Source organism: Kryptolebias marmoratus, linkage group LG13, assembly GCF_001649575.2.
Source record: "Kryptolebias marmoratus isolate JLee-2015 linkage group LG13, ASM164957v2, whole genome shotgun sequence".
NCBI lineage: Eukaryota > Metazoa > Chordata > Actinopteri > Cyprinodontiformes > Rivulidae > Kryptolebias > Kryptolebias marmoratus.
The window spans coordinates 4,777,359-4,800,341 of NC_051442.1; the positions used below are offsets into that span (position 1 = coordinate 4,777,359).

A 22,983-nucleotide genomic window follows, 5' to 3' on the forward strand; every position below is an offset into this window, starting at 1 on the left:
TGAAATTTATCCAGACAAACACTTAAAGCGCAAGAAAAAAAAATCAAAAATCAAATGTGTACGTTATTCTAAATATTTTAACAATAAAATATACTATTGCTTCCTGTTAAACCTGGTTTTGTTTTTAAATAAAAAAGTTTCAGGTTGATTTTATGTTTTTGTCATTTTTTGAGTAAAATAGTGTTTTTATTTGAACTTTGTCACTATTTAAAATATATTTTCTAAAGTTAACATATAAAACAGACTGAATAATTTCTAAATTTTATTAGAACTGTGTCCACTAATTTCATATACTGTTTATTCAAAATAATATATTTAAATAACAAATAGTGACTCATCTGGCACAAACAGAGAAGAATCACATAAATCCAACATCTTCTCGAGCCAGTGCTCAAAAAATGAACAAATATACCAGTAAGCAAAATATGATGGGTTTTAAATTCCCACAGCCATGAATAGCTTTAGTTCATTCGAACATTAGAGCAAAGTGTTTATTCCATGAGATGAACTGAATTTAGCAACTTCACCGTCTCAGTTGTTGCTTTTTTAATTAAAATGGAGGTTTGGACAAATCTGTCTGCTTCTCTCCCATGACGTGAAGCTCCCAGTCAGACAGCTGCTGCAGAAACCCTGAGTTTGGCCTCATGGAGGATTTACATTTGAGCATGTACCTCCAGGCCTCCTGAAAAAAGTCAAATCAATGTAAATATCCACAAGCCACTAAAATAATTTGACAGTGTCATGAACTTTGAGTTTAGTGTTAGCATATTTACCCAAATTTAGGATTATTTGCTTTACTTTGTAATTTTAAGGTAACATTTCTTCCTTTTCAGCCCCATCAGTCTATCTTAGAATCAATATTATTTATTTTAATTGAAGCTTTCTTATTCTAGTATAGAATCATCTTTATTGTCACTGTATGGCTGATTTATAATGAGACTGGAATGGTAGCCTGGTTTAGAATAATAACTTATTATTTTAAGAGCACATTGAGAGTAAAAGTACAACAATAATTTGTGTGCATACTAGATAGTGAATCCCACTCGCCTCTAGTGAGTATTTGAAGAGCTGCATGAGGAAGGCTATAGCCACAGCACTGCAGCGGCTCCTGCCCTGCCTGGAAACTATCAGAACACGAGAGCCGACTCTGATGTGTGAATCTGAAGATATGAGACAAAAACAGAAACTGTACACCTTCAACATGTACAAGTAACAATATTTTTAAAAACATCTAGTGAAGGGAAACTGAAAACAAAGCTCCACAAAACCTTTAAAACAATCATCACATCATCTACAAGCATGACACTGAAGGTATGTTGAATCATTTTGTTGACCAAATAATTCAGCTGGCTCAACTTTAGAGAGGAGTACAAATATGAAACTCATATAAGGCTAATTAAACATTACGATGTACTGGAACACCTTTTCACTGACACCACACACATAACCTAACTGACCTTTACAATAATTCATGTTATTTTTTTATTGAGAAGGCAAGCTCGTTAAAATTAATTGAATTTTATGAATTATTAGTTTTGGAATCCTCTTTGTAAAATCACCACCTTAACCTAGCGGAGGGGTTCGAGCACCCCCATGATCTTGAGGTCTATGTTGTCCATGGCTAAGTGGTAGAGGATAAATGGATGGATTGATGAAATTTGGGTTTTTATAAAATAACCCTACCTTTGTGTCCTTAGAGTGTAAACTCAACAGGGTTCAAGTTGTCAAAATACAGAATTTACCATTCAGTTCATCCAACTGTAATAGTTATTCAAGATTTTCAGGTTTATGTTTCTGCAAATAAACAGTATTTTTATTGTAAGTAGTTAAATAAAGTAAGAACAATACTGACCGATGAAACTACAGATTGGTTGGAAGTTTGAATATAAATCAGACTCCACAGAGTCAGCCACAGGGAAGTTAAGGATGGTCTGGTTCTCTCTTATTGACCTACATTAAAAAGAATATATTAAAAACCAGAAATATTTATACACAACATTTAAATATTCTTGGATATTTTTATGATCGGATCCTGCCGTACTCCGAGGAGTCATTCTGTGTGAAATGGGAGAGGTTGACAACAGCAGTGATCTTCAGGTTCTTGAGGATACTTGTGTCCTGGCTTTGCTTCTGGTCACCCATGTACAACAATCCCGCTACAATTTCCACTGGATAAATCTGAAAGTTTTCAAGCTCCTGCAATTGGAACAAAAACATATTTGACTGTAATTTTGTAAAAACTTTAATCCAAATCACAAGACCAGATAGATTCAGTTATTTATACTCAACCTTCTTCAAATGTAGGATGACAAATGTTGTTTTTGCATAAATATTATACATGAATGAGTGTGTGTGTGTTTGTTGTGTTTTACTGTGATGGTGTAAAGGATCTTCTCAGTCCTTAAAAAGGGGTACAGAGCTGAGAACCTCTGAAAGCCTCCTTTCAATATGTGGACTGGATAGAGGCTGACATTGGCCAGAACCTGGGCGCAGTTAATAGCCCTCCCTAAAATCAAAATCACAGTGACACAAAAGAAGAAAAAAAGACAGATATTGTAACATATTAGATGACCTTAGACTCTGCAGCTTTGAAGAAATGTACCTTGTTCCTGTAAACAGCTTGTGTTGCCGTCATAGACTACAATATGCTGCATACTATCAGCCTCCACATCCTCTGGCAAAAGGAATTTTCCATCCGAATCCTGAAAAAATACCCAAATTAATGTTCTGATTCAAATATGTAAAAACAGCGAACAGTAAATTAAGGCATGTGTGAACATACAGAGAATGACATCACCCCTGATTCACTTCAATAAATGAAATGAATTTATTAAGTCAGCAGATAAAAAGTCACTTCCTAAATGCACCTAATTCAATTTACTTTGTGATGTAGTTAATAAAAAGGCCATCATAAAAAAAATCAGAACCAAATACAGTATTTCAGGCTTCAGCAAGTGAACATTGAAGAGTAAAAGAAAATAACAACTATTTATGTAAAAGTAGTCCAAAAAAGATTAAAGAAAATAAATACTGAATCTTATAAAACCATTCAAACTAGTTCAACATATTTGTGATTTTGAACAGTCAAATGCCCGTTTTGCAAAGATGTTTTAATGAAAGAGCCTTGAGTGTGATAACATTCACGTTTGTGCAATGCATTGTTGTTTTTTTCTGCATCTATCACAGCTTATAGATTAATTTACTTGTGATTATCAGTCTGAACCTGAATTACTGATATATGTAATAATATTCATACCATTTTCACACTTTTGGCTGTTACAATGTGACTTGTGTAGTAGTCTTGGATTTCACGAGCATCTAAGAAAGAGATATACAAACAATTTATACGTAAGGTTCTTTTGAATTAACTCAGCGCAACTAACAATATCTAACTAGAATCAAAAGTAGACTTCAGCATCAACAGCTAGTTGTGAATAGTCTCTTACCAACCAACCAGAGATAGTTGATCTCTGCCAGCCTCGACACACAGCTGAACTGGTTGAGGAGGTTGTAGAGCTCAAAAGGATCACACAGGAGGATTTCAGCCATCACAGGAACAATAAGAAGGCAACTAGAACAAAACTAATCTCAACAGGGCTTAAAAAACAATATATTAGAGCAAGTATATTGACTAAAAAGGAGCACACTTTGTGTTTGATTTGTTGCTAAGCAACACAAGATTCTCCGTCATTGGTTGTTGGTGATGATGCAGCCTTAAAGTCACAAAAACTAATTTCTTAATGTCGTAAAGTATGTTGATTCACAGTTTACTAACAAATACTCACAAAAGGTTTTTGCTGTATTCAGTTACAGTTAGTTTTTAATTAATTTGTAAAACGTGTTACTTAGAATGACAAACCCTCAAATTGTACAAAGACCACCAAGACACAAATAATACAACAGAGATAATACAAAACCACTCCCCCATCTGAACGTCACATTTTAATAAAGTTTCATAAAATTCAAATATTACATACCTTCCTCTCACATGACAGCCACTTACAAGTTTTCACTCTCACAAAATATCACAATTTAAATTCTGACTTCACACTAAAAGTCACACACAGTAAAATTGGAACAAAGAGGCACTTCTTAAATTGACATCCCTCTTTCTATATTGTACAAACAGGAGCGTCTATTGGCCACACCATCTTTATGCAGCCCAAATTGTTTTACTTCTCATAAACTACAGTGCTCCTGGCTGACAACACTGAATTCAGGCTTTTGAGTCTTTTAGAAACTAAAGTCCAAACTATTTTAAAACGTCTCTTTATGGTCGCACATAAAATCAGCTGAGAATTATAATCCTACACAGCATTTCATTGGCGACACAGTTAGTATAGGATGTGTTATAAGACTTTTTGAACAGGTTTTTCAGAAAAATAAAAAATAAAAACAAAAAGCTGAACACTTACAAAAAGACCTTTTTGTTTTAGGATGGACCAGATGTTTATATAAATGGGAAACGGTATTCCTCAAAGAATTCTTACAAGATGTTTAAACAATAAATTTGATCTTAAGACTTAAAGTCTTTTTGAACAAAAATGTGTGATAATGCAATATTCTCAGAATCCTTTTTATAATCCATGTAAAAACTTCAAGTGGAAGTGCAGTGCCTCAAAATTAAGTTTCAAGCATAAACAGAGACGGCACAGGTTGGGGACGCAGCTGTCTGGATGGGAGAATTTATGTACTTGGAGGAAGTTGTGTAGGACGGTGGGTTGTCGAATTCTGGAGATCCAATACTGTTGCTGGAGGAGTCATCCATGGAGGGATCCTGCGAAACAAAAGGCTGTCAGCTTAAATCAAATAGTTACTATCATGTCACACTTAGATATGATCATCTAAAATAATCAGTAGCCCCCTTCAGTCAAAACACTTTCAAGCCAGGCCTGACACTCGTTCTTCCTCTTGAAGTTAATTCACTGTAATAAAAGCTAAAACAGTCTATGTGTGCAAGAACAACCCAACATTGTTGATGCAGTGATGGTGTGTGTAACAAACTGGCTGCAAGATGTAAAAGCATCAACAATTGGCAAAAGAATCATTGAAAAATCACACAAAGCAATGTGGTTTGTTTCAGAACCATTGATTGTATTTGGGAAAAGGATCTCACCATCTCACTTATCTGAGTTTTAAAAACAATAGAATCACGGTGATGCCTGATTATCACACCCCTCTGCCTCCTTTGAATCTACAATGTCAGAAATTGTAAAAAAAAAAACATCATGGAGGGACTTGACCAGCTTGACTGGTTCATTATATATGCTTATTAAGGAAGTACAATATTTCCTTTTATTATAATGCTGATGACACCCACATTTCTTTCATTTTAAATTGGATGTTTTGCCCCACTGCAGCCTCTGTTTAATTGTCTACAAGACTGATTAACACATAATTTTCTTACCATGGTTGAAAACAAGATTGAAATTATTATATGTGGATTATTGGATTGCTTTTAGATAGCTCTTTTAAATTACAGAAAATAAGCTCAGTTTTCAAAACCAGTTTTTATTAGTAAAGTCAAATTGCCAAAGCCAAATCATACATTTCTCCAAAAGATCTAAAAAATGTGTTCATGCCTTCATCATCTCCAGATTTATGTGTTGGCCTTAATCAGTCATCCCTTCATTAATCCAGATTTAGGCTCCAGTGTAAGGAAGTTAACACTTCCTCCTTGTTGAATTTAATTTTTTAACTTACTTTTAAAGTTTGCAATGGTTTGGCATCCAGCTAGCAAACCAAACTGTTCGACTTTTATGACCCCACATGAGAAGTAAGATCGTTCGAACCAGATCCTTTTAGCCCAGCCGAGGTCAAAATTAAAGCACAGAGAGGATCCCTTCTTTTGGCTCAGTCTTGAAACACAATGTCATTTTTTTCCTCAACATTTCAACTCAAATCTTAAAATTTAAAAACAAACTTTAATAAAAGCAGAGGTGTTGAAAGTTGTACCTTTTGTTGGAGGACGTAAAGTGAAGTTACTGCATTAATCCCATTACGCTTTGCCGTTTTGGGAAGCACATAATCTGTGATAAAGCACAACACATTGGACTGTCACTCAGACAGTTTGACTTTGAATAGTGTAATTTTTCACAGATTGAATTAATCATAATTATAGTTAAATATAATTACCATTTTGATTAAGAGGTGTGTGACGAGAACGGCTGTAAATCCTGGATAAAGACTTTTTGGGTTTCTTCTTTGACCTAAGACAAAAAATGGATAAATGCTTATTAATTGTTTATTTGCAAATTAATTTTTTTAACAACAGGTTAATGGCTGAGGTAAATAAATGTTAGATCTTACTTTTTAGAAGGAGTCCAACACGCACACACTGTCACCAAGGTGATAAGGAGGAAGATTCCTCCGGTCGAAAGGATGATGTAGAGTGAACTTCTTTCTAATATCACATGCAAGATTAAAGTTAATTACCATATAATAACATTTTCAGGCACAAAAGTCTTACATTATGTGAATACTAGATATGTGTTTATGAATTGCAAATCCAGTCTTAGGCCTTTTACACTAATGCCAAGAATACTACTAACCACCCTCCATTGTGTCACTTTAATTGGTGTATTTACATTGTAAATAGATATAATTAAAAATGCTGGGATTGTGTGAATGAATGAATGATGATCAACTGCTCATTCTGCCATCATATCTGGTATTTAACTCCAACCTGCACTGCAACCAACAACTATAATCACTTACTGTACACAGAGAGTCTGATTGGCTGGCTGGTCATGTTGCTCACAGGGTTCTCCACTGCGCAGCCATAGATGTCATCATCTGCCATCAGCACTCGAGTGATGGTCAGCAGCTTCTGATCAGGTGACAGCACAAACCTTGTTTCATTGGTCAAGGGCTTTCCACCTTTGAACCACCTGTATGTGGTTCTGGTTCCGTTGTCGTGGGAGCAGTTGAGGATGACGTTTTCACTGAGCTCCAGTACTGATGAAGACTCCATGTGGATGTACGGCCTGGATATGGGCTCTGGGTAAAGGTGATAATTCAAACAATAGTTATACACTAAATTCAACATTTATGTAATGAGCCACAAGATGCATGTGCTTGGAGCCATTCTTAATTGAACAAGGGTACTCTGATTTCCTCCCACAGTCCAAAAGCATGCATGTTAGGTGAACTGCGATTGCAGATTGATCCTAGTAAGTGTGTGGTTGTTTCTCTATGTGGTCCTGTAATGGACTGGTGACCTGTCCAGGGTGTACCCTGCTTCTTACCAGTTCTCTACAACCCTGAACAAAACAAGGTTCAAAAAATAGTTGGATGGCTGATTATTTTAACAAGAATTTGAGTACAGCATATAAATTTTGAACCATAAAGGCATCATTTGTGGAATTCTAAAATATTTCATCTTAAATGACAATTAAGTAATCAAACCTAATTAAGCATTTGCCTAAATATGTATGTATATGTATCAGAAATCTGTAAATGTAAGGTTCCTGGAGAACAATGCTGACAATAACACTGAAGAATTGTTCAAGAGAACCTATGCTCCTACCATCCACAGTGAGTGTGATGCTGCCCTCTCCTGCAAAGACATCATCTGTGATCGAGATCTCCACGTCATACATTCCATCATCAGAGAGTTTGAGGTTGTGCAGAAGCAGAGTCCCATTCTCAAATATAAGGATGCGATCTTGATACTCTGACCTCAGGTTCCCAACGATGACTGTCCCAATCGTCTGGACAACAGTGACAGACTTTTCCCTCTTGAGCTGCCACTTGATGACCGGCACATCGAGGCTGAGACTACTGTAGCGGACCGACAGAAGGGCCTCTCCTCCGACTACTCCTCTAATCAGAGTGTTGGGGATAGTCATATTCATTGCCAACACGTCACCTGTTGAGAAACATGCTGATGACACACTAACGTCTACACTGGCACTTAAACATACTTAGATTCAGGCAGTATGTAAACTGTTTTTATCGCTTGCTGGGGATTTGTGTTTTCCCACTGTAATATAAGATCCAGAAGTTCAGCAAACACTGATTTCAAAATGAAGACACCACACCATATCACTACGTCATTCATATTGGACACAGTTTGTATGGCGGATCCATGTTACCACGGTAACAGCTATCCGTCTCTGGGATGGGCCTGCGTGAACCAACAGAAGCGAGCTTTGTCTGTTCAGATATCCAGAGACGCAAGCTTTGCAGAAACACAGCAGCTCAGTGACTTTGCTGCCAAACACAAGAAGAGCAGGACAGTAACGATCACAGCTGAAAACATGTGAACACACTGGTTCTGGTACAGCCTGTAGAAACAATTATTGTATTACTTACAAAGAAGGGGCACAAAGAAGGGGCACGAGGCTTAAAAGCAACCCAGACAGTCTGACATAATCCATTACGTCAACAAGAAATCCTACTTTTGTGAGGGTTTAGGTTAAAGTAGTTGTGGTGACACTGAACAAGGTGCACAAGTAGTTAGAAACCTGTAATATGGTGCTGAACTGTTATTGTGCTCTTTTTATTTGATAAAAAACATGCAACCTTAACATTAAACAACATAAAAACTGAACTTTTTAAAGCTCTCATATGAAGAAACACGCAAACAATATTTTATACACTTCATTACTTCTTTTCAGATAAAACAATTTGTCCCACTGGTGCAATAGATGCTCATGTAATTTAGTTTAATAAATGCTACTTACTTGAATTGTTGAAACCGAAGCATAGCAATAAAATCTGGTAAATTCTTTTGGCTTTTGAAGAAGTGTCCTTCTCTGGCTGCATCTTGGGTAAAAAGCTTTGTTTTTCTCCCAGACAGTCAGCATGATTTGTCACTCTGGGCTGGACGGAGGACACAAGTCATTCATTCACACTGTGCTGAAACTGAGGACGTGTTGTTCTCAAAAAGCCTCTGTAGAAGCAGGACAACAGTGTGTGTGTGTGTCTGGAGACCTGTATGTGGGTTCACTTGGACTTGCTCTTTTTTGATGTTCATAATATTTGATGTTTTCTCTCGCAAAGCATGACTTTTAACATCGCAGGAGACCTTAGCGTTTCATTCTCCACAAAATGTCTGCACAAGCAGAGAAAAATACAGAAATGGTAAAAGTGAAATGGTCAGCTAGCAAGAGAAATTCTACGAACCCAGGTTATCAGTTCAAACACTACAGTGCCTTGAAAACGTTTTCATACAGCTCGAACAATTCCACATTTGGTTGCGTTACAACCACAAACAAATAAAAATCTAAGAACTGTGACAAGCATTTTGTATTCAGGCCGCCTAAGTTGATTTTTTGCAGAACCACCTTTTTACTGCAGGTCTTTTGAGGTATGTCTCTACCATCTTTGCACATCTAGAGACTGAAATTTGTGCCCAGTCTTCTTTGTAAAATAGCTCAAGCTTGATTAGATTGGATGGAGATCATCAGTGAACAGCAATTTTCAAGGCTTGCCAAATATTCTCAGTTAGATTCGGGTCTGGACTTGACTGGGCCATTCTAACACATGAATATGCTGTGATGTAAACTGTTCCACCGTAGCTCTGGTTGGATGTTTTGAGTCATTGTCCTGCTGGAAGGTTGCAGGTTTTCTTCCAGGATTGTCCTGTATTTAGCTCCGTCCATCTTTCCATCAACTCTTAACAGCTTCCTTGATGCTGCTGAAGAAAAGCACCCTGACATCATGCTGCTGCCACATTTGGTGTGTTCAGTGTAGTGTGCAGTTTTCCACCACATTTAGGTCAAAAACTTCAAGTTTGGTCTCATCTGACAAGAACACCATGTTGGCTTTTTCTCCCACATGACTTCTTGTGACTTTTTTTTCCAATAACAACTTTCTTTTTGCCAGATTTGTGGACTAGTAGTTGTCCTGTGGACAGATTCTCCCACCTGAGTCGTGGATCTCAGCAGCTCTACCATGATTTCCTTGGCTGCTCCTCATATTAATGCTGTCCTCACCCGGCCTGTTGCTTTAGGTGGACGACCACGTCTTGAACAGTGCTCCAAAGTTTGGGATGTTCTTTTATAACCTAACCCTGCTTTAAACTTTTCAATAACTTTGTCCCTGTCCTGTCTGTTATGTTCCATGGTCTTCATGATGCCGTTTGATCACTGATGTTCTGTAACAAACCTCTGAGGCCTTCACAGATCAGCTGAATTTATACTGAGATTAAATTACACACAGACTCTTTTTACTAGTGATTGACTGGATTTTAGTTCTGGGCATCAGAGTAAAGGGTGCTGAATACAAATGCACGCCACACTTTTCAGGAATGGTAAAAAAAATTAAAACTTAAGTATTATTTTTCTTCCACTTCACAATTATGTGCTACTTTAAGTTGGTCTGTCAGAAAATCCCAGCAAAATACATTGAAGTTTGTGGCTGTAATGTGATAAAATGTGGGGTAGTTTATGGGGTATGATTTATTTTTTCTTTCCATTTAGTCACTTGCACATTTAGAAAACAGAGAAAACTGCAGAATAGTCAGAGGCAATGCTTTATTTCAATTTCAGAGTGATAGAAGCTTTTTATCAACTACACAACACATACCATAACTGGACCACGTGACAACTCTGAGCCTACAGGAGTACGCACTCTGTTTATACACCACACAATGCCAACATTAGGTTAGAATGACACAAGATTATTAAAACATAAACCTGGCATCTGATCTGAAAGAATTCTTGGTCCTGGGAGTTGGGATTTGGCCGGCTCATCACAAGTTTACACTGGCATGAATATCACAAAAAAAAACATCAGTATTCAGAAGGAAAAAAAGGGGTGATGACTGAAGCTACTGAAACTATAAACATGTGGAGGTAGATGCACAATAAATAGGAGTGGCAACGGGTGTACAAAGTGTGAGAGGATTGCAGTAGGCGGGGCATTTAGACGAAGATTTAAAAGGAATGGGAAGTGGCACAGGTGCTTTAACAGCCGCTTACGTTGGCGGTTTTTATTTTTCTAACCTACTAATGCATTAAATGTTATCTACTATTTGTTTTGTGGTGCTAAAACTAGATTAATTAATGCACAAATGTTACAGTTAAAATTTCTGAGTACATCTTGTTTACCTGCATGGATGTGCTTTTCTGTATTACTGAACATTTTTGTTAAAAACTTCACAGCAAGAAAAAAGGAAACAATTCAAGGAGCCAAGATATAGAAAAGCTGCAATTATAGACAGCATGTGCTGCAAGCTGATGGATTAAAGGTGGAAAGGTTTTCTGTGGAACTTCACGTTAATGCAACCATCTACATTTATCTTTTATTAATTACTACTTTCTGTTTTGTTTTTTTTGACATGCGTCTCTCTTTTGGATAAAACACACAAAAAAGCAGCAAAATTTAGCAGTTAAACCAGACTCCTACATTTGTTTAACATTTCGTTAAAGGTTGCAATAATTTTACAGAGTTTCATACGATCACGAGAACAAGAACGCATTATTGGCATCTAAGTGCTGCACAGAATTTGAGTAAACTCGTTAAATATGCTCCATGTGTTCAAGTCATGACAGAAATACAGACATCAGTAGGTTCAGTTTGCGACTCTTCCCATAAACGGTTGACAAAAGGAACAAACCAACGCTGGCATCATTCTGAGGGAACAGCTGAAGCAAAGCCAATATCAAACACAAATCCAAACCGAAGCACAACATTTAAAAAGAAGAAAAAGCGATGGCTTAATTCAACGCCGGGAGACTTTTTGTTGTTGCTGTTCTTCCTCAGGACAGTTTCACCATCAGTCACAACATTAAGACAGTCAGTTAAGGATGGAATGATTTTTTTTTTTAAACTGGAGTGTAAACATAAACAGGGAGTGTAATGAAAGAAATCAAAAAATGCGTTCCAACTGCCAAAAAAAGGAAACTGCAACAACGATCGCAACAAATTTGTATCGACTGATGATTACCAATTGATTCTGCAGAGAAGAAAAAAAAAAACGCCAAATGTTTAAGATCATTAAAGTATTGATCGGTTACCGCTTAGATTCTCTTGTTCTGGCAGTCCGCTGCAGATAAGACAAAAAGAAGAAACACTGAAATTTGTTGCCAGGACTGAAGGAGAGGAGCTGCCGTCAGGTCAGGTGGAGCAGATCAGTTCTTCAGAATCGAGTCGTACATCTGGTAGACGTACTGAGACACTTCAGGGGCCCGACACTTGAGCGACAGCTGTGCAGAGAAGGCAGAGGTTGGGTTTCCATCAGATATGTGACAAAGACAACCACATTTTCAAAGATAAAAGGAACAGCTAAATGTCTTCTATTACTGTTAAACAATATTTAAGGATGAAAACAAACTCAACACAGAGCAGCGTCAGCTTCACATTGTCTACACTGTACCGTGTAATTGGGATTTCCAGGCTGAATGCGGAGCTCAGCTAAGATCCAGATGCCATTGGTGAGCTTAAGGGACTGGTACAGCATGTCCTGGCCTTCTACGTTTCTTTTGGCAATGGTGTAGACGTTGTTATTCTGCAGCTTGCCTGATACTGTGTCTGCAAGACCAGAATTAGTGTCACTTCACCACAGAACAAAGATGAAACTCTCACAAGAGGCGGTAACAGGTACGAACACCAACTAATACAAGTCTTCTAATGCGAAGAGGGAAGTTAGCTCTAGGAGGATTTTAATAAACTATGATTAAAACCGTCAGATTTCTGAAAAGACAACAACAACAACATGTTCTACTACTGGCTCAGGTGGCTTCTATGGGCAGCTCAGAGGGGGTTAGGTAGCTGTTCAGCTGCCAGGGAAACAGTGAGACGATTATGAGCTGCTTCTATATGAAAATAAGCAGCAGTGCTGAAGAGTTACAGATAAAAGACAAGGAGGAATCCACAGATCAGCATGTGGGCAAAAAAAAGAGACACAAAGACAAATGTAAGGTCTTTTATGGAGTCTTTAATGTGAAAGAAGATCTTGACGTCAGGGATCAAGACCACACCAAGGAATTAAAACCAACCGAGTGATTGTTGTAGAATAATAATTTTAACTTGTTTATATATTTTTATATATATATTGCTTATATAGTTAAGTTTCCTACCTGCATTTAGGTGACAGTCTTTGATCTGATACTGAAGCTCGTTCTCGTTGGGGATGTCTTTCCAGGTAGCCAAGAACACCTGCCGCTCTACAGAAAATAAAACAGAAATGTTAATAGTTTATTAATAAGCTGTCATACGGAAGAGTTTTAACATATCAGACATACTATATTACAATTAGTCTTCATATTTGTTTTGAAGGTGTTTTCAGCACAATATGAGGATTCTATAAATAAAAAAAATGTCCTATTTCTTTGGTTTTGGAAAATAGGTGACATAAGATTGTTATGGGATAAAATATTTATTGTTGCTGTAATGATTCAGGAAGTTCTGACAATCTTACCCATTTTTCCATCCTCAACAAAGAATACGTTCAGAGGGATGAGTACGCTGAAGTAAAACACGTCGATGTTGTTCTTTACAGCCACCTGCACACAAGGAAACAAGGCAAAAAAACCAATTTATCCCCATTTTATAACCATGTATGTTTAATATTAAAAGGCAGAGAGTATGAAAACCAAGATTTCTAGATAAAATACACAAAGTATTCAGTACACAGTGACTCAATCCCAGAAACAAACCATTTAAAGCAAAAAAAAATACTTAAACCAGAGATGTTTGCAGTTAAATTAGTTATTTTGGAGGCAGATTTAAGCTGATCTTGATCTTTAGTCTTTTTGAAGGTCTTTCAAGGATTTTCTGCAGGTTTTGGCAGCTTCTCACTCACTTTTTGTCCAATTTATTTTCTCCTATTGCTCACGTTTATTTAACAAATTATAAGCCAGGCTTATTGGAAGCAAATTACACTCAAGCTAAATACAACTCAAGACATTTTGGACATTTTGTATGTAAGCTTCTCATTCAGATGGACAGCTTTCTCTCACTAACTGCCTACAACTGAGATTAGAGATGATTATTGGTTGATAACTTCCTGCTGATGCCATGTTGTTCAGGTGACGGTCAGCCACAGCCACTCTTCAGTCCTTAACTTTACTGTCTGTACCCTTCATATGTTGCAACTCTGCAACTACGTGCATGTTGTGAGCGGCTGCTTCTCTACCTGCAGATTATTGAGAGGATCCATCTTCATAACTGGCCCGATGGTGTTTAGAGGCAGAGAGACGTCGATACTCTGATTGGGCATCAGTGGAGTGTGAATGGGCAGAGGGCTGGTGGGGATCACCCCAAAACTACAAGAAAAAACAAAACAAACTTGAGACATTCGGCGACAAATTTCTGCCAAACGTTCGTCTGAAACTAAAGGGCAACCGAAAACCGATTTCCTTTGATTCAACTGATTAACCTGTTCTTGTTGAACTGGACGGCGAAATCATTCATGTGTTGCAGGGCCTTGTTGGTGAAGTTCATGTCCATGTACATGTGGCCCTGACGTCGGGAGAAGGTCCCAGAGATCTCCAGTCCTTTAGCTTTCACTGCAGGAAGCCACACCTGATGAAAAAAAGCACCGCAGCAATCACTGTTAAAGTATTTAAGCGTACTCCAACATCACCTGCTTATTAATGCTAGAAACGTTAGCTTTAAATGACTTGAACATGAATTAACCCGTAGAGTTCTGACGTGGCCGTCGCAGCCTCGGTTACTGACTGGGATAAAGATGCGTGCACTCACTGCTTTCGGGGCTGCGTAGCCTCCGGTGGTGATGGCCATGCCCGTGGAGAGCTCAAACAGGTCGTTGAGGCCGCTGCTGGCAGGGGGAGGCGCAGGTGTGGGCGACGGAGCAAAAGTACTGGGGACAGAGGAGGGGATGAAGTTTTGCCCCACCTAAATCAATCACACACACACAAAAAGCACAAATAAAAAAAGAAGAATTTTTTTGGGGACCGTTTCAAGAAGCTGGACAAAAATTTGCAAGAAGCTCATAAAACAAAAACAAACTGGAGTCACGCAAAACAATTCAAGACAGACAAAGCTAAAGCAGAACAAGAATAAGAATTAATCCATTTATCTAAAACGTATCATTTTAAAATATGCAAAACTAGCGATCTAAGATTATTGGAGCTAATTAACTAAGGTTATAAAGGGTTAATTATAAGCACGGCCAGTCTTACTGCGGTACATATAGTTAATCATACTGTCAAAGTCAGATGGAAACTTAAAAAGTGTCTTTCATTTTGATTGACAGTATGGTCACAAGTTCAAAAGCTCTTTTTGACACTTTTCATTGGTTAGCCATTTATAAAACCACAGACAGACATAAAGGGTGACCAATAGAGTTAATTCATGCAAAAACATGAATTTTTTTTTTTTTTAAAGGAGATAAAAAAATTTGCCAGACAGCAACATTATTAATTCTTTATTAAATCATAAAAAATTCAATTTTTCCATATATTAAGTAAAGCAACAATTACAGGGAAACGTCTGTTTTGGAGAATCCAATGAATTGTTGTGTTTAAAGTCAAACTGAGGCCTAAACTGTCGAAAAATCTGATGTTCCCAAAAGGTGAAGCTGATTATTGAAATAAAATAAAAAGTTATGCTCAATAAATATTTAAACCAAGCCAAAACTATAATTCTATCTACAGATTTTGTTCCTTATTATAATAAAGCAATTAGCAAACTTGATAATTCCGATCTGGTTGTAACCAAAAACGTGGAAGAAAATAAAAACAGAAAGACTGACAAAGGTTGAAACTCTAAAAGCCACAGAAAAAGCTTTAGTGTCTGAAAGCAACAGCCAAGATTCCTCAAAGTCAAACGGGAAATAATTGGTTATAAGTATGAGCTGAAGTCAAGGAGAGATTAAACAACAAATGTCTTTACAGTTTGTTGTTGGTGTCAAAATGATTTGCATAGGAGACGTTTTACAGCCTTTGTGAAAATATCTTTGTCAGAGCAAGTTGCTTTATTGTTTATGTTTTTTGTCAGAGACCATGAACTACAACAAAACACCAGAATAAATTAGTTGTCCCAAATTCTGTTGTCTCATGGCAGAATAAAAAAAATATTATGCCATAAATCAACCCAGCACCAAATTGAGAGCACCTAAAAATGATGGAATGGATTTCATCACCTTAAAATCAGCCAAAACACGTGAAGAGCTCTAACCAAGTATGCAGAAGAAACAGGGTTAAAGGGAAGGTTATATTCAGGAGGCATGCAGACGGCCGAACAGAAGGTCTTGACTTACTGCTGGACTTCCCCCAACACCTCCGCCCAGGTCTCCCCCCAGCTACAGGAAAGAGGAGGAAAGGCCCCCAAACATCGCAGACAGACCAAACACACAAAGACAGAAACAGAAACTCTCTTAGCAAACGTCACTAATAAAAAAAACCAACCCTGTCACTTCCTGGGAAAATAAAAACTCTGCGTGGTATTCTGTAAAATGATATTCGTCAGCCTTGCATCTTTGTTAAAGTAAACTATGAACAGGAGAAAAATGTGCGGAATAATAAAAGCTAAAGACATTTAAAATAGATATAAACCCAGATATAAGTATCTGTCCAATTCAGTGACCTCATAGTTCAGCTTTTCCTTCCACTCCACATCAGAAATCAACATATTTGTGCAACGAGCTCACCAAACTGTCCAGACCTCCACCCAGAAGGTCCACCGCACCCATCTGCATGGAGGAGACCTGGGGGACGTTGACCGGGGGGCCCAGGTCCAGGTTCAGGAGGTCGCCCAGCAGGTCACCCTGGCTGGGGATCACATGTGGCTGATCCATGGCAGCAGCTGGGCCGCCACTCACAGGGCTCTCACCCGTGTCGATGCTGTTAAAGACAGGTAACAGACTAAGGAAAGAATTCCTTATCGAGGACTCTCTTTATTGCTACATCAATGATTTACCATCTTTCTTTGTGCTCAGATGGCACCTATTAACCAAGATAGTGCTGGACTTTTTTGTCTGCTCAATTTATTTCCTCCGTATCAAATTTTCAAGAGAAAAATGAAGCAATATCTTCAAATTGGGCAATTTCCTCTTCTGCAATTCAGCTGGTGAAGCATAAGTTGTGCTAAAAACATGAACTGGGAAGTTTTTTTTTTGGTTGTGATTGCTCTTTGAATTAAAAAGCAGCAGATAAGGGATTTAGTGGACATGTTAAACTGTTTACAGTAATGATGTCACAGGAAAAACAAAACAAACAACTGCTCATTCAGATTAAACTCAATCTGATGGAATCTTTTCATTTTTTGGCCATCGGACTGTTTTTAAGTTAGGGAGGTAACACTTTTTTGCCATTTTCCCTGGATTACATTTAGAACAGGTGTTCTTTTTAAAAACTGTCACACCGTCGAGAAAGAGGAAAGCCTCTGGCACAACAAGGACCTGGACCTGGACCTGCTCTGTCTGACCTGCTGTGCTGCACAGGAAGGTGTTTCCGGTGGATTCCATGGCTTCCCTCCACAAAGGCGCTGGGCGGTTTGTGGTAGACCGACGCCAGGGAGCCAATGTGGCAGATCAGCTCGTCCAGCAGGGTGGGCTCTATCAGGTCCGTCTCCTCTGAGATCAGGGGCTTTTCTGACAGCACCACCTCTTTGGCGGTCACAGGGTCAGTGGACAGCAGGCGCCAGTAAATGTAGCCCCTGTCACGCAGGTCAGGGTTGTCGGAGTCCTGAAGGAAAAGGAAAACAAGTCAACATTTGATGTAAATACATATTGATTTTATTCTGTTGATTCAGACACAGGTGAAACTGAAACATACAATCAACTGGCAAATAAAAACATGCTGTTTCTAAAAATGGACCAATATAGGCTTTAAGAATATCTTGCAAGATGTTCATTTAGTTGGATATATGTTTTAGAGCATCAAAATGTGTTACGAAAGACATTTTTTTTCTTAAATCAAGCAGATAAATAAGTTGTTGTAACCCCTCACTGGCATTTTTATAACAAATACCTACACAATAAGTGCTTGCAGACCATACAAAGCTGCTGCACCTGAGCAGTCTGATAAAAACATCGGGAAAGGCGTTCTTCTTCAGAATATAAACCGATGAGAATCACCTGAGTGGCCAGACTGAGGACCTGCTGCACCAGCTCCTGAGTCTCTGAGGGTTTCTTCAGAAACAGCTTGACGATGGCCGTCAGCAGAGTGAGCTGCACCTGCAAACCAACAACAAACACTTTATAGATTTTCTGTCCATCATCAGTGTGCAGTCCACCTTTTACCTTCGCTCTATGCCATTAGGATGTTTCTGTAATTGTCAAAAACTTGAGAGGGAGACTTCTCCAAGTTCATCTATTTATCCACTTAATTATCCAGTACTTTGGATAATGATGTAAAAATACACAGTTTAAGTATGTTTAATACGGGGCTACAGACTAAAAGACAATTAACCTTTCTAAATGGCTAATAAATAGTAATTTAGTTGTTGAAGTTGTAAACCCACCTGAGTGCTCTCGTCATGGAAGCCCTCGAGGAAGCTCTCGAGCAGCTCGTCAGCGTTGTCGATCCTCTCCGCGTACTCGCCAACAATCCAGATCATGGCCCCTCGAGCGTCAGGTTCATCGAGCGAGTCGAGATTCTCACACAGAGTGGCAATGATGCTCTCGTACCTGAACAACATCCGCATCTCAGTGGTGAAAATTTCATTAAACTGAGACTGATAGGTTTATTATTTATAAAGCTGTTCTCAGGGAAAACTGACTTGTTGGGGTACTTGCGGAAAATGTCCCTGATGACCACAATAGCCTCCTGGACCACGTAGTTGACCTTCGTTTGGATCAGGTCCAGCAGAGTGCTGACACAGCGCTCAGCTGATTGCTACAAGGGACAAGGACAAATCTAAACTCTCAGCAGCATTTCAGACAGCAAAGGGCCATAACAACTCAAATTCTGCTAATATCTTTGCAACCGACCTGACAAATCTCATTAGACATTTCTCAGCAGAAGCAGTATTCTACAAACAAATGGACTGAAATTAGACCGAGTGACCATTTCTGACCTCCACTTTGATGGCACAGCGTCCGATGGCGCGTACAGCCTTGCGCACAAAGTCGACATCAACCTCTGTGGCATATTCCTTCAGTTCAGCCAAAACCTGCAAGAATATTTAAAATAAAGTTTAATTTGTTGGTCTTATTCACTTTAATACAGTTTACGTAATGGGATATATACAAAAGGATAAATGCTGAAATCAAATGTAGGTTTTTCTTGACCTTGAAAGACATGATATCCTCCAGAACTAAATATATTTCCCTCGGTTTGATCACATACATGTTTAAAGTATGCTTTAATAAATATCCACATAATAAAGATTTCTGTAGTTGCTTTCCATACGGTGTACCTGGGCGATGTTGGCCTGAGAGGCCAAGCGGATCATGATGTCCAGTTTCTCCAGTTTCACATAGATTGGGTCGTTATATTTGACAAAGAACACCTTAATCTCCTGCTTCAGGATCTCAGGTCTGCACAGAAATAAACATTAGATTGAAGAACCTTGTCTAAAAGAGAAAAAGCCATCCAGGAGTGTGATATGACTGCACTGAATATTGATAGTTTCAAGGCAATACTGATGTGAATATTACAGTTTTTCTTTGTCGTTACTTACTTATTTTTGGAGGGACTAGTCAGCACATTTTAAATAATAGTTCTAAACTATTACATTTTAGGAACTGAAATTCCCTTTTCTTTTAAATATAAGAGTACAGTATATCACCCAATCATTGTGTTTTGTTAACGAACCTTTTCTGAACAATGAGATTGATGTTCCTCAGAGCCACATACTGGACCTCTGGCTCTCCAGACAGCAAGGTAACGAGCGGGGGTGATAATTTCTTCAGCAGTGTGTTGTAGTAGTCCGAGTCCTTAGGCAGCAGCTCCAAGAACTTCATCAGGACCTTCACAGCTGACAGGACCACAGCTGAGTTGGCATGAGACAGCCGGGGAGTGACACGCTCACAGATGCTTCGAGACAAGACCAAGGAAAGGTGACAGTCAGCGACAAGGATAAAGGATTTCTCTGAATGAGGCATGAGCACGATTATTCTCAGAAGAAGACTGATGCAGTAAAGGTTTTGGCCTTGTGTCTGGTCTTACCACTTTTAAAACGAGTATAATGAAAAGTGATTTAAAGGCTGCTACCTTTGAGCCTCACGGTCATCCTTGGGGTTGTAGTTGGACAAACAGTCCAGGATGAAGATCTGTCCCCACTCCGTGCACTCGTTGAGGGCCGTCAACAGCTTGTTGATGTTCTGGGGATTCAGGTCCAGCAGGTTGCTGTTGGGGTGAGACTCGCTGATCTCAGACAGAGCAGCAACGGCATTGGCCACAACCTTTAGGACAGAAGTCAAACAATTACAGCATGTGGATTTCAGAAATTTGACATAAATACCACAAAGTCAAAGTCACTCAACGTGGAAGACCGACCATGGGGTTTGAGTCAGCGATGAGGTCTCTCAGAGAGTCCAGGAAGCCCTGGTCCTCCACCATCTGAGCGTTGATGTCATGCAGTTTGGCCACACAAACAGCTGCTGTCTTCCTCACATACGGGTCCTCGTCCTTCAGGCACTTCCTCAGCGGCTCGCACAGGTACTCTGTGATCTTATCCACCCGGATGCAGCCCATGGTGCGGACAGCCAGAGCCCGGATCAGAGGGTTAGGGTCCTCACAGTCCTGTACCGCAGAATACAAAAGATTTTATTCCCACTGCGACCCCATCCATTAAAATAACGATTTTTCTTGACTACATCATGTCTGACACTCTTCTGGCTAAAGGGAAACATTAAGTTAAGTTTTAATTGCTTTATTTAAAATGATGTCCTTGCCTTGACAAAACTGTTCACAGCCATGATGGCCATGTCAGGCTGGCTTTTGGCGTAGTTCATTAAGTAGAGATAAACCAACTTCTTCAGCTCCAGGTTGTCGGTCTGCATGCAGTTAACCACATCTGGGAACAAAGAACTGAAAGCAAAGGAACGGAGGTTTTTTATGTTGTTTTCTTTCATTCTGTGTTTGCACAGTGGGAAAAGTGAGCACTCGTGTAAAGCTTTCAAATTAACAGCACATGCTGGTGTACCTGACGTCCTTGCCGACGGTCATAGCGGCGATGACCTTCTTCACCGCCTCTTTTCTCTTCTCCTTCTTCTCATTGTTCAACTCTGCCTTCAGCTCAAAGATCTCCCCTGAAAAATAAATCGTCCAAGAGATGAAGCCTGATTAGTAGATACGATTTTTCCTACCTTAACCAAACATGCATCACAGAAAATGTTAACTGTGAAGGGAATTCTGAATCAAAATGACTTATACTTGTTTAATTTCTTTCCTTTTTTTCGAAATCATGGACTGTTTAAACAAGATTTCACTACTTACCCTTTTTGTTTGTAGTGAAATATTTGGAGTCTGTCATGTTTGTGGTCCTTTAAGCCTGTCAGCAAGCAAACACAGAAATAACAGGAAGGACAAAATTACTTTTCACCAACACCAAGTTTAAATTTATCCCCATTTTAATAAAACCTTACTCTCTGATTTACCACCTGACCTGATTGTTAAATGGTTTAAGTCCAGAGCATTTTATAAGCAACAGAGTGCAGATGTTTGATTGATCACTTTTATCTCTAATAGCTGATGGTCTTTTCATTAATGTTCATATAATCTACAAAAAATAGACAATACTAAGATTTTGATTTGCACTGCAATGCACATGCAAACAAAAGCTGGTTGGCTTATATGCATTTTCTTCCAATCTCTGTCATAAATTCCACCAGAAAAAAAAAAAAAAAATTGGAAAACAAACTTCCAGCATAGCAGCCCAGATAACAATGTGAATCATTTTAAAATATGTGGCGCAGAACACTAGCATGTCCTGACATGTACGGGAAGCAACAGCAGTAAAGTTTGTTAGGATATTGTTATTTTTTTAGAACAGGGTTCCACAGTAAAATTTATAAACAAATGAAAGAACTGAGGATGACCCAAGCTTTCTATAAGTAGACAACTACCCTAAACCTTAAAACACAGCATCCCTAAAATTACAATCAGGATTAGGAGGAAGTCTATTGCTGGGCAGATGAATTAGGTGTTTTAATCTGGCAGTGGGACATGAGGGAGTATTTTTTTTTTTTTTTTATAAATCTGAGCTACAATGAACCAACAATTGAGTCTGAACTTTGCACAACTGCATGGCTGAGGATGCAGGGGTTTTATTTCATCCAAAGGGGACCTGTACCAGCTACAAAACACTCTGCTGGTCTGAACAAACTCTTTGGACACATGTTAGTCAAAGCCAGCTCCTGAGGACAACCACTGAGGCTGAGTGAAGCTCATTTGGCCCTGCTAAATAATGTAAAATGACTGTTTCAGCTTTATTTATATGAACGTTTCAATGACCGGAAGCGGTGACATCCCACACAAATCTGGCTTTTATGTTTCTTTAACGGCTGATTATGTCGCTTAATTTCACAGCACTACAATATAATTAAGCTATATCAGCACATAGATCTTGACACTTTATGTTTTCAGGGTTTGACGTGACTGTTTACCCTCTCTGCGACTGAATCGTAGCACTTCCACCTAGCTAGCTGGCTAGCTTCGAGCTAAATGCACAAACTACCTCCGGACACCTCGAAGCTAATAACACCCCCCAAAACAGCGAATCTAATCAGAACTATTGGGTTTCTAGCTTTGGCAAACGGCGATCGGTTGCGTTTTCAGTTGAGAATGACGCTAAATCTGACACACACACAAAGAGAATAGCGACTAGCGGCCCAGCTTCCACCGCTGCTGCCTGCAAGGAGATACGCTAATGCAAGCCAAACAATGACTGTTCAACACAAATACCAGACAAAATGATAACAACGTGATCGTTGTATTAAACTGATATATATTTAAAGTACCTGGTCGTGTGTTTAGCAGAGCAGATTTTCGCAGGTCGCTCCTTTTTCTGGTTGGAGGAAGATGGAGAATGGTGCGTTCGCTGTCATGGAAAATTGGAAAACTTCCCTTTACAGCGGAGACAAATGGTGCGTTCCAGGATGAAGTGCTGCCGGATTTTATG

General features: G+C 38.8%; 3 protein-coding genes across 4 annotated transcripts; all 3 read right to left on the reverse strand.

Annotated features, from left to right (window-relative positions):
* Positions 1-335: 335 nt before the first annotated feature.
* Positions 336-3,686, reverse strand: styxl1 (serine/threonine/tyrosine interacting-like 1). Its single transcript, XM_017419862.3, has 8 exons — positions 3,447-3,686; positions 3,257-3,318; positions 2,603-2,702; positions 2,373-2,506; positions 2,042-2,196; positions 1,853-1,950; positions 1,048-1,160; positions 336-682 (listed from the first exon to the last, which is right to left on the reverse strand). The coding sequence occupies exons 1-8, from the start codon at positions 3,547-3,549 to the stop codon at positions 551-553; spliced, it is 897 nt and encodes a 298-aa protein (XP_017275351.1). The 5' UTR covers positions 3,550-3,686; the 3' UTR covers positions 336-550.
* Positions 3,687-3,853: 167 nt separating this feature from the next.
* LOC108238078 (hepatocyte cell adhesion molecule) lies at positions 3,854-8,856 on the reverse strand. Its single transcript, XM_017419916.3, has 7 exons — positions 8,688-8,856; positions 7,529-7,870; positions 6,718-6,999; positions 6,310-6,403; positions 6,136-6,209; positions 5,956-6,029; positions 3,854-4,777 (listed from the first exon to the last, which is right to left on the reverse strand). The coding sequence occupies exons 1-7, from the start codon at positions 8,767-8,769 to the stop codon at positions 4,631-4,633; spliced, it is 1,095 nt and encodes a 364-aa protein (XP_017275405.1). The 5' UTR covers positions 8,770-8,856; the 3' UTR covers positions 3,854-4,630.
* A 1,611-nt stretch (positions 8,857-10,467) lies between these two features.
* ap2b1 (adaptor related protein complex 2 subunit beta 1) lies at positions 10,468-22,935 on the reverse strand. Of its 2 annotated transcripts, XM_017419915.3 has the most exons (22): positions 22,823-22,935; positions 21,300-21,354; positions 21,007-21,112; positions 20,756-20,891; positions 20,358-20,603; positions 20,073-20,263; positions 19,674-19,895; positions 19,276-19,396; positions 18,934-19,029; positions 18,637-18,752; positions 18,379-18,544; positions 17,993-18,091; positions 17,341-17,600; positions 16,565-16,757; positions 16,175-16,216; positions 14,656-14,808; positions 14,330-14,475; positions 14,087-14,216; positions 13,370-13,454; positions 13,029-13,115; positions 12,326-12,480; positions 10,468-12,155 (listed from the first exon to the last, which is right to left on the reverse strand). In XM_017419915.3, the coding sequence occupies exons 2-22, from the start codon at positions 21,334-21,336 to the stop codon at positions 12,081-12,083; spliced, it is 2,862 nt and encodes a 953-aa protein (XP_017275404.1). In that variant the 5' UTR covers positions 21,337-21,354; positions 22,823-22,935; the 3' UTR covers positions 10,468-12,080. The 2 variants fall into 2 exon arrangements, with proteins under 2 accessions (XP_017275404.1, XP_024862507.1); XM_025006739.2 differs by lacking the exon at positions 16,175-16,216.
* Positions 22,936-22,983: the final 48 nt, after the last annotated feature.

Excerpts from the sequence above, each read along its gene's own strand:
- LOC108238078 (XM_017419916.3), bottom strand. The coding sequence starts at position 8,769 with ATGCAGCCAGAGAAGGACACTTCTTCAAAAGCCAAAAGAATTTACCAG. Across the intron at positions 6,210-6,309 it reads TGTTGGACTCCTTCTAAAAA|GTCAAAGAAGAAACCCAAAA; the intron begins GTAAGATCTAAC and ends TTTTTGTCTTAG. Across the intron at positions 4,778-5,955 it reads TTTACGTCCTCCAACAAAAG|GATCCCTCCATGGATGACTC; the intron begins GTACAACTTTCA and ends TTTGTTTCGCAG.
- ap2b1 (XM_017419915.3), bottom strand. The coding sequence starts at position 21,336 with ATGACAGACTCCAAATATTTCACTACAAACAAAAAGG. Across the intron at positions 16,758-17,340 it reads CTTCCTGTGCAGCACAGCAG|CATCGACACGGGTGAGAGCC; the intron begins GTCAGACAGAGC and ends TGTCTTTAACAG. Across the intron at positions 13,455-14,086 it reads ATCCTCTCAATAATCTGCAG|GTGGCTGTAAAGAACAACAT; the intron begins GTAGAGAAGCAG and ends CCTTGTGTGCAG.
- styxl1 (XM_017419862.3), bottom strand. The coding sequence starts at position 3,549 with ATGGCTGAAATCCTCCTGTGTGATCCTTTTGAGCTCTACAACCTCCTC. Across the intron at positions 3,319-3,446 it reads CAACTATCTCTGGTTGGTTG|ATGCTCGTGAAATCCAAGAC; the intron begins GTAAGAGACTAT and ends TCTCTTTCTTAG. Across the intron at positions 2,703-3,256 it reads CAGCCAAAAGTGTGAAAATG|GATTCGGATGGAAAATTCCT; the intron begins GTATGAATATTA and ends GTATTTTTTCAG.